The sequence below is a fragment of the Aythya ferina genome (genome assembly GCF_964211825.1).
Source record: "Aythya ferina genome assembly, chromosome: 3".
Taxonomy (NCBI): domain Eukaryota; kingdom Metazoa; phylum Chordata; class Aves; order Anseriformes; family Anatidae; genus Aythya; species Aythya ferina.
Genome location: NC_140298.1, coordinates 53,224,748 through 53,240,486, shown reverse-complemented (window position 1 = coordinate 53,240,486; position 15,739 = coordinate 53,224,748). Strand labels below are relative to the sequence as shown.

The 15,739-nt window shown below is 36.8% G+C and overlaps 1 protein-coding gene across 7 annotated transcripts in view; it reads left to right on the top strand.

Moving 5' to 3' along the window:
- Nucleotides 1-11,070, top strand: part of RGS17 (regulator of G protein signaling 17) — a 75,483-nt gene extending 64,413 nt beyond the window's left edge. For 3 of the 7 annotated variants that reach the window (XM_084513239.1, XM_084513240.1, XM_084513241.1), the window contains 3 exons: nucleotides 3,500-3,589; nucleotides 7,326-7,560; nucleotides 10,114-11,070. In XM_084513239.1, the coding sequence (XP_084369365.1) occupies nucleotides 3,500-3,589; nucleotides 7,326-7,560; nucleotides 10,114-10,302 (514 nt within the window). In that variant the 3' untranslated portion in view covers nucleotides 10,303-11,070. Of the gene's footprint in view, nucleotides 1-1,680; nucleotides 2,128-3,499; nucleotides 3,590-7,325; nucleotides 7,561-10,113 lie in introns of those variants that run through there. The other 4 variants (XM_084513244.1, XM_084513245.1, XM_084513243.1 and 1 more) reach the window with 4 other exon arrangements.
- The last annotated feature ends 4,669 nt before the right edge of the window (nucleotides 11,071-15,739 follow it).

Genomic DNA, 15,739 nt, shown 5'->3' with positions numbered 1-15,739 from the left:
TATAAGTGTCAAGAACCCAAGATATATTTGAAAGCAACATCAAGGTCAAGTACTTGGGCTTACTGAAGTACTTATACTTATTTATACTTATAAATAAAGTCAGCACAAATATGGGTAGAACAAATCTTCCAAAAGAACAGAAAACAAAACACTGCTTGTGCTTTGCACTTAACTCTTACATTAGGCAGCCCAAACTCTCTCTTTTTAATCCTTTAGTAGTTTTGTTGCAGTTTTATTATAGATAATTTATGTCCCTACATTTTAAAGATCTCTGTTGGTTGGTACCATAGATGTTAATTTCTATCTCCTTAGAACACCTCTCTTTTATTTTATTTATTTATTTTTTTTTTATTTTATTTTTAATAAGGCTTCTCAGCAATTTCCTTTTTCTGAGAGCCTTAAATATGTAAGGCCATTTGTTGATCTTTATCCTGTAGCTTTTATTTAGTTTAGTTTTACACTAAATAATTCTTCTGCCATAATCAGCTAGTTTCCATGATGGAGTAGTATATGAAGGATATGCTTGAATTCCACAGAGAAATGTGAGCAGATAGGGTATTTTCAAATGAAGGTAGCAACTTAGCAAATAACAATGTAGTGTTGTCATTTTGATGTAAAAGGTAGCAGTCTGTTATTGTGATCAGTGTTATTTAAAGGCTGCTTTTAAATTAGTTTTACAGTCACAAATGTGTAAATATTTAATTTTTTTTTTCTAACTTAACATAAAACAGTTCCTTGACTGAAAACAGACATGTCTGAATTGAATGTACTTCTGTATAAAAAGGATGGTTTCTTTCACAGGAAAAACATAGCAAAAATAATGTATCCGATGTAACTCCAGTCTTGACAGATGTATATAAATCAAAGTTGAAATGTAGGGCTAGTTGTTGTCGCTAGAAACATAATGTAGAATCTGTGCCAAGACATATTATAAATTTAGCACAGTTTTGAATACAATACCCAAACTTGAGAAATTGTTCCAACCACATCTAACACCTCTTTTAGAGTCCTCCCTGTTTTGCAGTGATGACTAACTTCAGCCACTGAACTTCAGCTATGACTGCTGAAATGAAGGTATCAGGGCCAAGTGTGCCCTTTGCACTATCACACAGTGGTATAAATATCAGAAACTGTACGTTGCATTCTTGGCCCACAACCCAAACTTTTACCAACATGTAGTCTTGCAGAAAATCAAAATGCATAGGGCCTATCCATTACTCCTCTGATAAAAAAAAAAAAAAAAAAAAAAAAAAAAAAAAAAAAAAAAAAAAAAAAAAGGCATTGAGGCCAACATGGATTTCTTGTCCATTTGTCTATTTCTCTTTCTCATTCCCTACTCACTACTTGTATTCCCCTTTCATCAGCCCATATTGGTTTTCTGAAGTTTAGCAGAGATTTTGCATGAGCACAGCCATCAATATCTGACCCCAGACATCAAATTAAATTAGCAGGGCAGATTAGCTGCTCTCAGATGAGTCACCTTCCACTTCCAGTAAGACTCTGCATCCAAACCTTGCAATAAGTCTACTGTCCAATAAGTAAATTATCTCAGTATGGTTTAGCTGCTGCTCATGTGATAGATGAAAGAAAAGGGCAGCCTTTGTTAGAAGGATTCAGGTGAACACCATGCTGCATTCCCAGCTGACACTGTTTGCTGCTTCTGCTGTGTCATGCCCCCATGGCCCCCATGGTTCAGTTCTCTGAACCCAGAGGAGAGCACAAATGAATGCTGTTCTAGTGGAGGACTGAAGAGGAGGAGGGAGAGCAGCTTTGTGCCTCTCCTGCTTCTCCTTCGCCGTCACTTTGTGCTCCAACCAGATGCAAAGTAAACCCTAAGCAGTTACATGTGCGGACTTAAAGATTACAAGACAGAAAGTGGATGGTCCCTTTTTTTCTCCTTCTATATATGGAACTCCCATTGGTTTTCATGGGTGTTCCCTCTATAGACTGACAAGCAACAGGTCAGAGGAGATGGAAAGGCTTTTTACCTGCCAACCCCAGAGTTCAGGATGTGTTGTTTCTCCTGCAGCAGTTGATGACACCATAACACCTTAGCAGCACTGGAGCTGCATTCCTACGCTGTAACAGGGGAAGCAGGACCAAGGGCCTGAACTAAGGTCTTGGCAGGTAAGTGAAGGAGCAATCAGCATCAAACAGCTTTGTTTGATAGTGTATGTCTTTGTAATGTTTAAGTCTTAATATGTGCTCTGCTTTACATGCAAGTTTAAACTGCCAATTTTCAGAAGAGTAGTTGAGATCCCCTATTCACTCTGCCAAATGCTTGAAAACATGTTGATGAAACTCATCAATGCAGAAGGGCTAGGAAGAAAGGTTATTTGTGCTAAAAATGTCTCAAAGTTGGCATTTCTTCTTAGAACTGAGTGGAAGTTACTACGATTAGTGGGGGAGGGAGACACTTATGCTATAAACATATATTTGCATACCTCCACTTGGAATGATTGAGAACATCATTGTACAATGAATACTAAATTCAAAATATGAGCTTTGTTGGGACTAGGACGGGGGAATTTTTTGCTTGGTTGCTTGTTTTCCCTCAGTTGAATATGTGGGAAACACACAGTGAAGGGAAATTTCCATTTTCTATGTTTCACTTCATAAGCTTAATTATTGGAACCAGGTTTCTAATATGAATACTGATGTTATTTCAAAATGCACTTTATTTCAGAAGTTATCAGGGACTTTGTTTTTGCTGGCAATACCATGGTCCAGAATACTCATAGAGAGCACACACAGGGGAAGCCACTACTACTGAACCAAATCCAATTAAAAAGAGATTTACAGAATAGTGATGCAAGTTACCAGCTTGAAAGAAAAATCAAAAATTAAAAATCAAATAATAATGATAATAAATACAAATTAACTAGATCTTTACCTAAAGGAAGTTTTTATTTTCATTGCTTCTAGTAATATGACTTTAATGGAGGCCTTTCTGTTTAGAGGTCAGTAACTTTAACTTTTTGGAATGAAAAAGAAATTTGGGTTAGAGGAGAAAATCATAAGCAGCAGCCACAGCTGAGATCTGTTTCCAAGCCATCTACTGCCACTATATCCTGGAGAAAAAAAGGGGGATGTTCGTAAAGAATGAACAACCATCCAAAGCTGCTGGGGCACCAATCCCTGATCAATGACTCAGATATTCTTATCCTCCTTATCCTTATTGCTACTAATATTATCCAAAATTTCCCAAGAGAAATCACTCCAACAGTGACCTCTAAGTTTTTGTCTGTCTTTCAGCTTGTAAATAAATAAATAAAAATCACATATGTTAATACCAACTGTTAATTAACATTCATAGTTATTACAGGGAAAAAAAAATGTCATAAAAAATTTCTCTCCAAAATCTGAGTGTAAATTCTAGGGGCAAGAGTGAAAAATGACATTTTACATACGTCTATATCTTTTGAAAGTTTGCATTTCTGTAGTCATTGTTTTAAATTAACTTTCTCTAGACAAAATAAAGTGTTGTACTACATTGCAGCCTCACTGTTAGGAATGAAGATAGAGGAGACAATGCAGGAAGGCCAACACATACAACCAAAATGGAGAGCATCCAAGTCATAGAAGAATGGTAAGTTGGTCAAACTGTTGTCCAGTAAATGTTTCTTAATTTGCCTGTAACTAATTTGCTTTGGTTTTGTAGGCTTCTGAAATATTCTTTTAATGACTTTTCCTCCTAAAATTTCTAGAAAAAAGGAAGCAAAATGAGGCCTGACATGAAATGCCAACAGAGACATTCAGGCTTACTTACAGTTTCACATTTGTCGGTAAAGAATGATGGGAAGAAATGGGAGGTGCAAGAATGGTTCCATTGATCTATGGGACTCTATAGGAAGTGTATGCTATTTGTGGGATCATTTTTTTTCTGCTTACCCAGACAAGAAATAAAACTAACTTGGGCAAAAGTGTACTTTATAGTCAGATTTTTAACATGGCTACTTTTTGTAGAACAGCTTGGACTATGGTTTCATCTGAATTAACCAAGGAAACACATACTCTGAAAGCTGGGCAAATGTGCATTAAAAGTCTGAGCTTCTGTTTGTGTCTGAAGGTTGGGCCTGTATTTATTCTGTTGGGAAACATGCTGAACTATCAGTGGTCTTGACTTCTCTAATCCCATAAAAAGTAAATTAAAACTTAACTCTAGAGAATATGACCGATTTTAAAAGCAATCCAATCATCTCAGGCTATCCATTGCTACTCGCAGTCATTTTTGAGAGGTCAAAATCAAAAAATTTCCACAAGTTATAAGTAGTATAGACTTCTTTGTTGTTGTTCTTACTGACAAAGAACATCTAGTGAATTAATTTGACAGATTTTTTTTTTAGGTTTATAGGAGTATGGTTTAACTATTTATTTCCTTCAGTTATATTATGCTGAGCACCCCAGAATTCAAGTTACTTACAGAGAACTTACAGGAGCATCACAACGTATCTATGGTACTTTGTGACATTTCCATCTAGGATTATATGTTTCATAGGGTTTAACACTCAGCCTTGTAGCTTTGCCGTGCAAAGGAAGAACAGAGTTTAGTCAGGGAGCTCAGCCTGCATGGCTGAGATCCTGTGTTCTCAACATCATTGTCTGTGGTAGGCAGAGGACAGGAAGCCTGAAATGTCTGTCAGAGGAATATTAACAGAAAGTAAGGGCGTGGCTTCACAAAACAAGGATGTGGTTAATTCAAAACTATGAATTAACAGCTCCTTGCCTTTTGGGAGAAAGAGGTTTGCCACCCATGCCATCTCTCTGCTCCCTCCTCTTTTGCCTCCAGTTCTCCCCCACCACAAACTACACTGAAGCTGGTATTCATCTGAGGTGCTTCAACTCAAGGAAAATGCACAGGGGTAGCAGGTAAAGAGATTACTTAGTTAAATATTAATTCCAAAATTTTTAATTCAGCTCAACCATGACATAAAAATGCATCCTACATAACTTAAGATCCTTCTGCAATCCAGTGGGGACCAGTAACTCCAGATCATACTCAGAGCACCTGAATTTAGCCCATGGCAAAACATATTTTTGCATTCACTTCTAGTGAAACTTATGTCAGATAACATCCATCAGCTAAGGTTAGTATCTTGGTTTGTCTGAACTTGTAAAATTTACAGGACAAGGTACTCTGTGAATCAAACTTCATTGCATGAGCTTGTTAGGTTTAAAAAAAAAAAAAAAAAAAAAAAAGGATCTCAGTAGCCTTTTAAGAGACTAATCTAACTCATTAAGATTCTGATTCACAACTTCATTTATTCATGAATTCATTAACTCACAAATTCACCAGCTTTGCAAGTTCATCAACTCATGCATGATGGAGCAAAATAGTTACTTGGCTGATGGGGAGGGTGCTCACCTTTCCTGCCTCTTCCTAGGCACATCCTAGCTTCCACAGTTCAGTTGCTGATAGATCCATTCATTTGAAAGGCTTATTGGGTAAACTGTCATGTTTATACCTGTTTCAGTCTACACCACCCACTAAATTAGTGGATTCTGCAGAAACTGCCAGACAGTTGCTGTTGCAAAAATGCAGGAGATGAGAGCCAAAGGTCACAATGGCTGCAGGATGACCCTTGTCTCATTCTGTCCATTGTGTCCCCCACACATGATGCTTCCTTTTTAACTTAATGGTGCTTCTCCCAGCATACATCAGGCCTTAGTATGTGCTGTATGTTAGGGCTACATCTGAGCAGGAGATGAGTGAACATCCAGAGGTTCAAATATCCCATGTAAGTATCAACCTTTTATTTCCTGGGAACAGGGAACATTCAGACACTGCCCTACTGCAGTGTATTGGTTGGTTTCAATGTCTACTAAATTCAAGGCTTCAGAAAGGGAGTTGTTCTTTTATTTCCCAATATCAGGATGAGTTATTTAGACAGAAATGAGCCTTAGTTTATCAAACTGGAGATTCTGCACATAAATCTTTCCTTAAACTGATATAGTGGTATAGTACAAGAGTATTCTTCACAAATCTCCTCAGGAAACTAGCATTTTGGAGAAGGAACAGGAAAGCAGTTTTTAACGAAATAACATACAATATAGTGGGGAAAAATATCTTTATAAGCAAAACCTTATCAAAATGGTCTTATTCTGTACTTTTCTTCATATTGTTTTTAATTCCAACTGTAGTAAAGATGCTTTCCAAACACAAGTTGCTTGCCAGCTCCATCTACTTCAGCAGGCTTGCTTCATTCTCCTCAGAGAGAGGACTTTTTAACTTTAAATCTGTATGTTTATAATTTTTGCTTCAGATTGCAACTATTTTGCTGGATAGTTTCAATGTTGAACACTTTCTCATTTATTAGATCTTAACTACCATGAATAGCTTCCTGTCATCCAGTCTGCCTTGCACGCAGACTAGGAGTTGACAAATGGACTTGAAATCGTATGGACAAATGTCACTTATTGTGCAACATGATTGCACAGACACTGTTAACAACATCCAGTAAAACTCTTGCATTGTATCCTATCAGGAAGGGGAGGATGAGCGCTCAGAGCTAAGTAATTTTAATTATTTTTAAGTAACTTGGAGTATGACCTTCTCAGGCTGTTGATTTGTACATTTGTGGATTAGTAACCCAAATTAGTCTTCTGTTCACTTATCCCGTGCATCCGCTCTGCAAATAGCTTCTTTCAGAAAATGGGAATGGGGATTTTTTCCCATTTCTTCTCTCTTCAATTTTGCCAGAAACATTCATCACATCCCATGCCAATAGATCATCATTCAGGTCAATAGCACCAAACAGAGAGAAGCTTAGCAACCCTTAGGTACAAGCACAGAGAAATATGCTAATTTAAAAGCTCTCTGAATTACTATTTTGTTGGGGCTCATTAGTATGCTCTTGGCTGCCAAGAGCCTTTTGTTTTTCTTGTCCTTGCTGAACCAAATCGTGTGGCAGGCAGTGATTGGCCAAACCCTATCAGAAGCAGGCAGGGACATCAGGTGTCTTCCAAGCCCATCATGAAAAAGAACCTATTGTCAGCTGCCTCAATTCACATCTCCTTTAAATGCAGAAGCAGAAATTCAGTCCTGTTGCTGGAATTTTCTTTGAGTCTGATAGTGAACAATACCAGTAGAAACCTTGCAGAAAGCCAAGTGCACATCTCTAATATTAAACATAGTTTAGTGGGCTATTGAGATTATGAATGCACAAGTGAAGAGTGAACAAAATTCTCTTGTCACTGCTGAAGCCTTGTTGCTTCCAGTTTTCACTCTGGACTAAAGTGCAATTGAAAGGAGAATTTTGGATGTATGTATGAAAACACTGTTACAAAAATAGAAGCATGTTTGTAATGATACTTTGCTTTTGCAGCCAAAACCCTACTGCAGATGAAATTTTGTCTTGGGCTCAGAATTTTGACAAGATGATGAAAACACCAGCTGGGAGGAACCTTTTTAGAGAGTTTCTTCGAACAGAGTATAGTGAAGAGAACCTGCTTTTCTGGCTTGCATGTGAAGATCTAAAGAAGGAACAGAACAAGAAAGTTATTGAAGAAAAAGCAAGACTTATTTATGAAGATTACATTTCTATACTTTCACCAAAAGAGGTAAAGCTGTAAATGTTAGATTTGCATTTCCTGATGTTCCAGAGCAGATATGCTATACCCTGGATTGCCAGAGGGAGGGTCAGAAAGTCTGCCTCATCTGTCAGATGAGAGCAATACTTATTATGGAAGTTTAGATCATGAAAGCAAGGGATAGAACAAGTGCTGACAGGTGCTGAGCCATTTACCATCACTGGCCACAACTCCTCAAAGCTCTCCATATGAGAGGAATAAAAGGGAAATTCCAGAAGCAGGATGAGAAATGAGAATACTACTTTAACAATGCAGTGTGTCTGCCAAAAACAAGAAATACATAATAGAAATGGATTTATGGAGAAACAGCACCAAAATTTTCAGCATCATATGACAAATAAAATACTCAATATTTAACAGGAAACAAATCAGTCATGAAATAAATTCACAGTTTGTGTCTTGTACAACATAAAGGAATTTAAATCATAATCAGAACAGATTTATCTGCTGCAACATCTGGCCGGGAAAAAAAAAGTAAAACTTGTTCTGGTTATTCCTATGTGGGATCAACTAGTCTAAGTTGATCTCTAAGAAGTGAGATCACATATTTTCTCTAATGAAAGGTATGATAACATCTAGGAAATTATATATAACTTCCTCCGATATTCAAACTGAAATGATCTTCACCTGAAGTTGAGTAAAAGCATCCCCTATCAAATCACAGTTTGGAATAATAAATAAATATACAGGCATAGTAGAAGAGTTTCTTAGGCCATGTCGTGTACCTTTAGCAACTCTGTCTTGTCTTACATCTGACTTCCTCCTCAATGGCATTATGCTAATTTATGCTCACTTGTGGACTTGGCTTGCTACATTTTACCTTTTAGTAATAAATTGAAAATTCATTACTATGAAGGGAGCGACCAGCCATTTATAACTCCATTCCCTTCTCTTGTGATACCATGTGTATTTTGCCTTTGGAATGAGACAACTACCAGTATAGCAAGCAAATAATGTGCATTCCTGATCATATATATGTGTCTCTAGTACACATATATGTACTAAACACTCAGTTGTCTTTCTAAGCCTCCATGAACCAGCAGATACAATTTAAGCACTAAAGTAGTTTTGCTTGACTTAAGGTTTAAAAAAAACTGCTCACAAACTTCATCCTCTGGATGTGTGAGGATGTCATCATCCCAATTGCTACTTATTTGCTCCATGAGGCAAATAAGAAGAGTTTGCAATGCTTTAGATCAGCATAGGAGCTTTAAAGTTCTTGTTCATCACAGCATCCCCTTCCAGATGAAACCTTTTGACATAGGAACTGAAAGGAGGACTTTGACATAGGAACTTGCTCAGTGATGAAGTCACTGAGGCAGAAAGTCCTAGTATACTAAACAAATACCTTGTGTACATCTGTTTACCAAGGAGATAACTTTAATAATTGCAACTACTCTTGCCATCTGGCTCTAGTGAGTCACAGAAAAACTACAATGTGAATTAACAGATTCCTAATTAATTTTTGTTTCACTCTATAACTGCAATTAACTTTTACAATATTCAATGGCAAAATGACACTGCCATTCTGCCAAATTTGAGCTTTTTTGTCCCAGCCCTTTTATTTGGTAATGAGGAGTCAATTAGCTAGCTGCATAAACTGGTCTTGCTAAAATAAGTGCCTGTGTGTGCGCATGTGTGCGTGTCATGGGGGGAGCAATTGCTTCAATCTTAGCATGTCATTTCCATGCTACAGATAGGCACTGGTCTAGGATTTAAAATTATTTTAATAAACTCCTAAGACAAGGCTGCAACACTGCTGCTCAGAACTACATAAGCTATACCCCCACATGCTGTTGTGTCTCAAAGCATTTAATCAGAGTAACCCCTCCAGCTTGTTAAGCTTGGCCACATAGCCCAGCGTGCCTGCCCGTTCATCCGTATGTCAGCTAGGCACCAAAGTCAATCTAAAAAATACCTGGGTGAGAAATTGCCTGGAAGACAATGTGTCACCTTCAGAAGCTAAAGCTGAAGCTCCCTAACAACTTCAATATGGTCACATGATACCCCAAAAGTATAAATTGCCAGATATTAACAGGTCTTTAAGAGAAAAATGAATCAGAATAGGAAATGTTGAATGGGAAATTTCTAAAGATCCAACCACAAATTATAAAAGAAAAAAAAAAAAAAAAAAAAAAAAGCCTTTGTGAGAAATATTTATAAATATGTAAAAAGATAAAACATTTTAAGATATAATAACATATTAAGATATAATAACATATTAAGATTAAGATACAGTGCTTTATTTAGCAGCACTGTATTCTGTTAAAGAGAGGAATTTAATTTTACAGCTCTTAATATGGATGAAAAGAACAGGTCAGAACCAAAATTGAGTTAGTTGTCTGACTTTGTAGTTGTGTGTGGTCATTTTAGAATGATGGCTGTGAAAGACAAACAGCATAACTTGAATAAACTATGAAACTGATAACCTCTGGGTGTTCTGTGGAGCCCTATGCAATGATGAGATGTATACATCCTTTCCAGCATTATTGTTTAATATCAGTCTCTTCTCATCTTCTTCAGGTTAGTCTTGATTCCCGGGTGAGAGAAGTGATCAACAGAAACTTGCTGGATCCCAGTCCTCATATGTATGAAGATGCTCAACTCCAGATATACACCCTAATGCACAGAGACTCTTTTCCAAGGTTTTTGAACTCTCAAATTTATAAGTCTCTTGTTGAAAGTATTACAGGCTCTACTTCTGAAACTTAGTTTTAATTTTCAAATAAAATTACTTGATTTTTTTTGGGTGGGCGGGATGGAAGAAAAGTAGTTTAATAACATCTGGAGCTGGGTTCCTGGAGAACTACAGTTTAGCTCTACTCAGGCTACTGTGAAGAAACAAATACATATTATGGTCTATGTCTACATTTTTACCAAGGTCCTCCTTGCTTGAGATGGCATGGGAGGGGAACAATGGATTTGCCAAAATACATTTGTTTCACACTCCTTTCACCCAACTGCAGTCAAGATTGCAATGATGTATTTGTAGTTTTATGAACAGTCTCCTTGTGTATCCTCACACTGCATGTGCAAGGTAAAACTGCTTCACTTACCACTTAGTTGTTGCAATATTTAATCCAATAACATAAATTATATCTGTATTTAAGAACTTTTTTGTGCAATACAGTCTAATGGTACATAGAAACAACTGCAGCAAACCAGAAAGAGGCTTGCATTTTTTAACATCACTAACTGAAAAAAAGCCAATTTTTAAGGTGTAGCATTACTCAATATGCTCTACTGAGTACAATACACTGACTTTTTGAAGCCAATATTTCTGTACAGACAAAAAAAAAAAAAAAAAAAAAAAAAAAAAAAAAAAGAAGAGCTATTTATCACTGTTTATTTAAAATTAATTCAAGCGGAGGATTCCTCTGGTTGTTCACTGCCAAAACTGTGGCATTTTCATTACAGAGTTTGCAATGTCAAAAAGAAAGAGAGAAAAAAAAAAGCACAAACCACTTAAAGGGATCCGTATCTGGGTGACACAATCTATGCGCTGATATTGTTTAATTGTTAAAAGAACAAAGATTTTCAATGTACATTTCAGATGTCAGATACTGTAATTGATTTATTAAAGACTGGCTATCCAGTTCTAACACTGTTGTATAATGTTATGTACTTCAGAAAAGAAGAAAAAAAAAAAAAAAGAAAAAGAAAAACAAACAAAATCTTGATAATTTAGTTTTTTGAATAAAGAAATTTAATAAAAGACTGCCTACATGTAGCATTTTAGAGCATTTTAGAACATTTTGATGAATTGCATCTGTCCTGTAAGATTCTTTTTGAGAGCTAAATCCAGTCAAAAAAATGTTTTTAAACAAAGTAATGTTTTACAAGGTGGCGGGTTAAAGAAGATTTATCTTAACTTCTAGCCTCATTGAGTTTGAGTACTCCTTGAAAACAAGGGGTTTGGAGAGTGATATTAAACCAAACTTCAAGGGCTCCTAAATCTGCAGTCCTTAGCCAGGCAAAATGCCTACCGAAACTCAGTGGGTGTCTTTCCTGGGTAAAGAATCCTGTAGTAAGCCCTAAATCAGAGCTAAGGCAGCACAGTACTCAATCACTTTGCTGCTATGGTGTTTTTAATAGATGTTTGCTTGGCCTTTTTATCAAAAAATGTCCAATTTTAGGATGCATTTTGATGTTTAAAGAGACAGTGACTTGGAACTTAAAAATCCCAACATCTTCATACCTACCTTATACATGACAAATGAGCATTAGCATCCCTCACAAACTGCTAATAATATACCATGAGATTGCTTTGAATGCTTGTTAAATATATATATATGCATGTGTGTTTGTATATATATATTTAACACTGACAACTCTGGTCTTGTACTAAGACTTAAGAGGCAAAGTTCTTCTCACTTTCCTAGGACTAAACACAGCATAACCCTATTGCTTTTGATGGGACTGAAAGGTTTTACAGTTGTGTAACTGAGTGGAATCTGGCCCCAACAAACTTGGCTCCAACCAGCAAGCTGCTTCGTGCAGGCAGCCCTTGGTGCCAGCTCTTGATGAAGCCGCTGCTACCGAGGCTGCTCTGGCTCTATACAGTAGCTGGTAGGATGCAGGTCTTAGTATATTTCCTGGGGCTTTTTTTTTTTTCCCTTTTTTTCCCTTTATTTTACTACCTCTTTCTCTCTCTCTCTCTCTTTTTTTTTTTTTTTTTTTTTTTTTTTTTTTTTTTTTTTTTTTAATTTATTGAACATGCTTCAAATAGCAAATCCGGGGAATTTTTTAATCATTCTTTTTACTTGAAACCTATGTGCTTTTTTTGGATATATATGAACAATTTAACGAACTGTTTCTTAAACTCATTTGGTTTTGTAATTTATATAGAATTCAGGAGATGATTAAAAGGGCTATTCTCTATTCCCTATGCAAATATTTTAACTGTTGTAGTGTTTGACAAAATGGGATCTAAAAAAAAAATCTGCAAAGTGGAAAACAAATCTGTTTACAGTGGCGTTGCTGACTATCCTACCATATTCAGCACTTTTAAATATTGTTATTTATGAAAATGTAGTTTAAAATGCAAGACAAAATATTTATAAATGTTTCTTTTAATAAATAACTGTTTTGTCTGAAAGTGTTATTGTGTTATGACAACTTTATTCATGTTGGTTAGCTACTTACCATTATGAATAAAATATTCAATTATTATACTGATAGAATAATAGCTACGATGTTTACAACTCCTGAGGGAGGGGGGAAGTCAGTGAGAAAGGACTGCCTCCTTCTACTGTGAAATACTGTTAGAAAAAAAAAGATTTTTTCTGTCTTCTTTTCTTAACTGGAATTTAACTATGGTCTACATATGTCTAGTATCATTTGATTACAGTTGTATTTACTGTGGTACTAAACATATACAGCATCATATATGTATATATTTATACAGTGTAATTTCAAGTTTGTTGGTGTTTGAGGCACAAAACATTTAGTTCACACATCTAAACAATGTGTAAGAGACAAAACTGCATGCAAAAGTCTTTACAAATGTAGACTTGAATATTCTTAATGTTACTATTTGATGGTGACCTGCTAGTCATAACCTATCTTTATAAGATACTTCACATAGGTAGAAGTTCTTGTCAGCACAGACAAGTCATCCTTTCAAGGACATTTTTAAAGTTAACCATGTGGGCCCTAAAATATTATATTGATTTATAGCAAAGGATTCCAAAACCTGTATTTGGAAACTGTTTCATTATTTTGATAAATATTACACCAATCTTCAGTGTAATACTGCAATGAAATCATGCTCAAAATTTCTTGTCTTAAATCCTCTAGTTGGAGGGATTTGTAAATTGACCATAACTTGTATGAAGTTTCTTTCTTGGAGCAAATGCTCATATTAAAATGATTAATAGACATTTCATCTACTAGTTTGGATTTCCCAAAATTTTCTGCAAAAAATGGATATAGTCCAAATGGACAACAAATCGTGCCATAACATGATCTCATTGCCTGTCATACAGTTCTTTGAACACAAAATGTAAAACAGTCAAGTTATTAAACTGATTTACTGTGCATGCAGTGTACAATACACTTTGAAAGACTGCCTAAATACACTTATTCTATAGCCTGGAATAAAATATGTATGTATTTACCTTGTATTTCAGTTTTTCATGAGAATGTATATAGCAAGCGCACTACAGAAAGCGAGATATGTTTTTTCTCATTTTTTCCTGGTGTTTAATCTTTTCTGTCAAACAGAGCCTAATACCAAATAGCCACAAATAAGCACTTGGTTACACTCCTGAGACCCTTAGGTTTCGAAGAAACTCAGTCTATGTTGTATTACGCACTTGTTCAACTTAGCCGTTTGCAGTGAAATTTCAAGTAACTGAGCTAAAAATAATTTGGGACACCCAGGATAAAACAAAAACACAGATAAGTTCAAGCTTGAAGGCAAATATGGTATGGAGGAGAGTGAAGGTATGATGGAGAAAAGAGAAGTCATTGACAGAGGTGACTGCAGTGCCCGTCAGCCAGCTCAGCCCAGGCAGCATCCTGGAAGTGTGGCGGTATGGTGTCCAGTGCCCCTGGCGGTACACAGCATGCCCATGCACCTGCGGAATCCACTTGAGCCATCACAGGATCACCGAGAGCTGAAATCACACTTAAGCTAATAATACCCTCTCTTAAATTACAAGCGTGCAACATGTCTGCTAGTTTGTGGTCTAAACCAACAATATACGGCAGACCCACCCTATAACTAAGCAGGTTTGAACAGTCACTTGATGCCAGACTCACTCCCTTTAGCATCAGATGCGAACATAAGGAGCATTTGAGCACGGAAATAGCATCTAAAAGAGGTAGGAAGCTCATTCTGTGAGAGCAGCTTGCTGGACTGACCACACTATGAGCCCACTAAGGAACAGGTAGTTTCCATATCCAGTGAGTGTTGCAAAACCCATTTAGCATATGTATTGCACGGTGCTGACTCAAAACCAAAGCTCATACAAGAAAGCCTCTTAACTTCAGCGGCTCCCTGCACCACCAGGAGTAAAGGTCACAGGTATACAATGCCAGTGAGCCTGCTCCTGACAGCCTTAACACAGTCTGCAGCAGCCTGAATCCTCATCAAATTCAACAAAGCAAAGAGCTGTGGCTGCACATACACAGCTGCAGTGTCTGCCCCAAGCTGATTGGAACCAAGTCTAACTACCAACTTCAAAATGGGATTTTTCTCAACCCATTGAGTTGCTATTTCTGGAGATACCCAAAAGCAGCACTTGACAGCAGCCTAGGATGTGGCTGCAGTGACAAACTCTCAGCCCTGTCCACCTCTGTCATGAGCACACACTGCAGTGACAGAACTTCAGCCCCATTCACCTTGGTCCTCAATACTTCTGCCAGAAGATGTGACCTTTGCGGGATGAAAGGACAATGCGATCATGGTGCCAACATCAGCTGAAAAAAGAACTGACATGAACATTGTCTGCACTTTTGGGAAACAATTACCTTAACGTCATGCCAAAAGCCAGATTTTGCCCCTGCCTTTATCCATAAACTATCACTCTCTGGAAATCCATCCTTCCAATTTAACACAGAAATACAATAAAGGTGATTCAAAGGCTGACAATCAGTCATTTACTCACAAAACTTTTTTTTTTAATTATTATTATTCCCAGAAGCTTTACATTAAATCACTTTTTATTCTGAATTTCCCAAGCTCTGTGTACTTCTTTCACAGGCAGTGATCTCTACAGCAGTTAAAACTCTCATGATTTCTTTAATTGTTCTCGAAACACCAACATGTTTGGCGTATGAAAGGGTAAAAATTCAATCATTTTTATTTTCATCCCTCTGAAAAGAAGGCGTACAGGGAATGTCACAGGCTGGTGGCAGTGAGCGTAAGGGAAGCTGTCAGTAAGAAAGGTTCATGAGCAGCAGTCCAGGCTATTTATTTATGCCAGGCTAGCTACCAACACTGCACATCCTCCACAGAGGTCTTCAAGTGTAATTTTACTTATAAAATATTGTTACAGCATAATTTGTCAGAACCTTACTCAAAAGCAGTGCATTTGCATCACAGGAAAATATTTTAATCCTACCATTTATTTTAATGTTTGATATTCCAAATCACAAGTGTTCATGTTGTCTATATTGCTTTGGGATGCCTGCAGTGGAACAA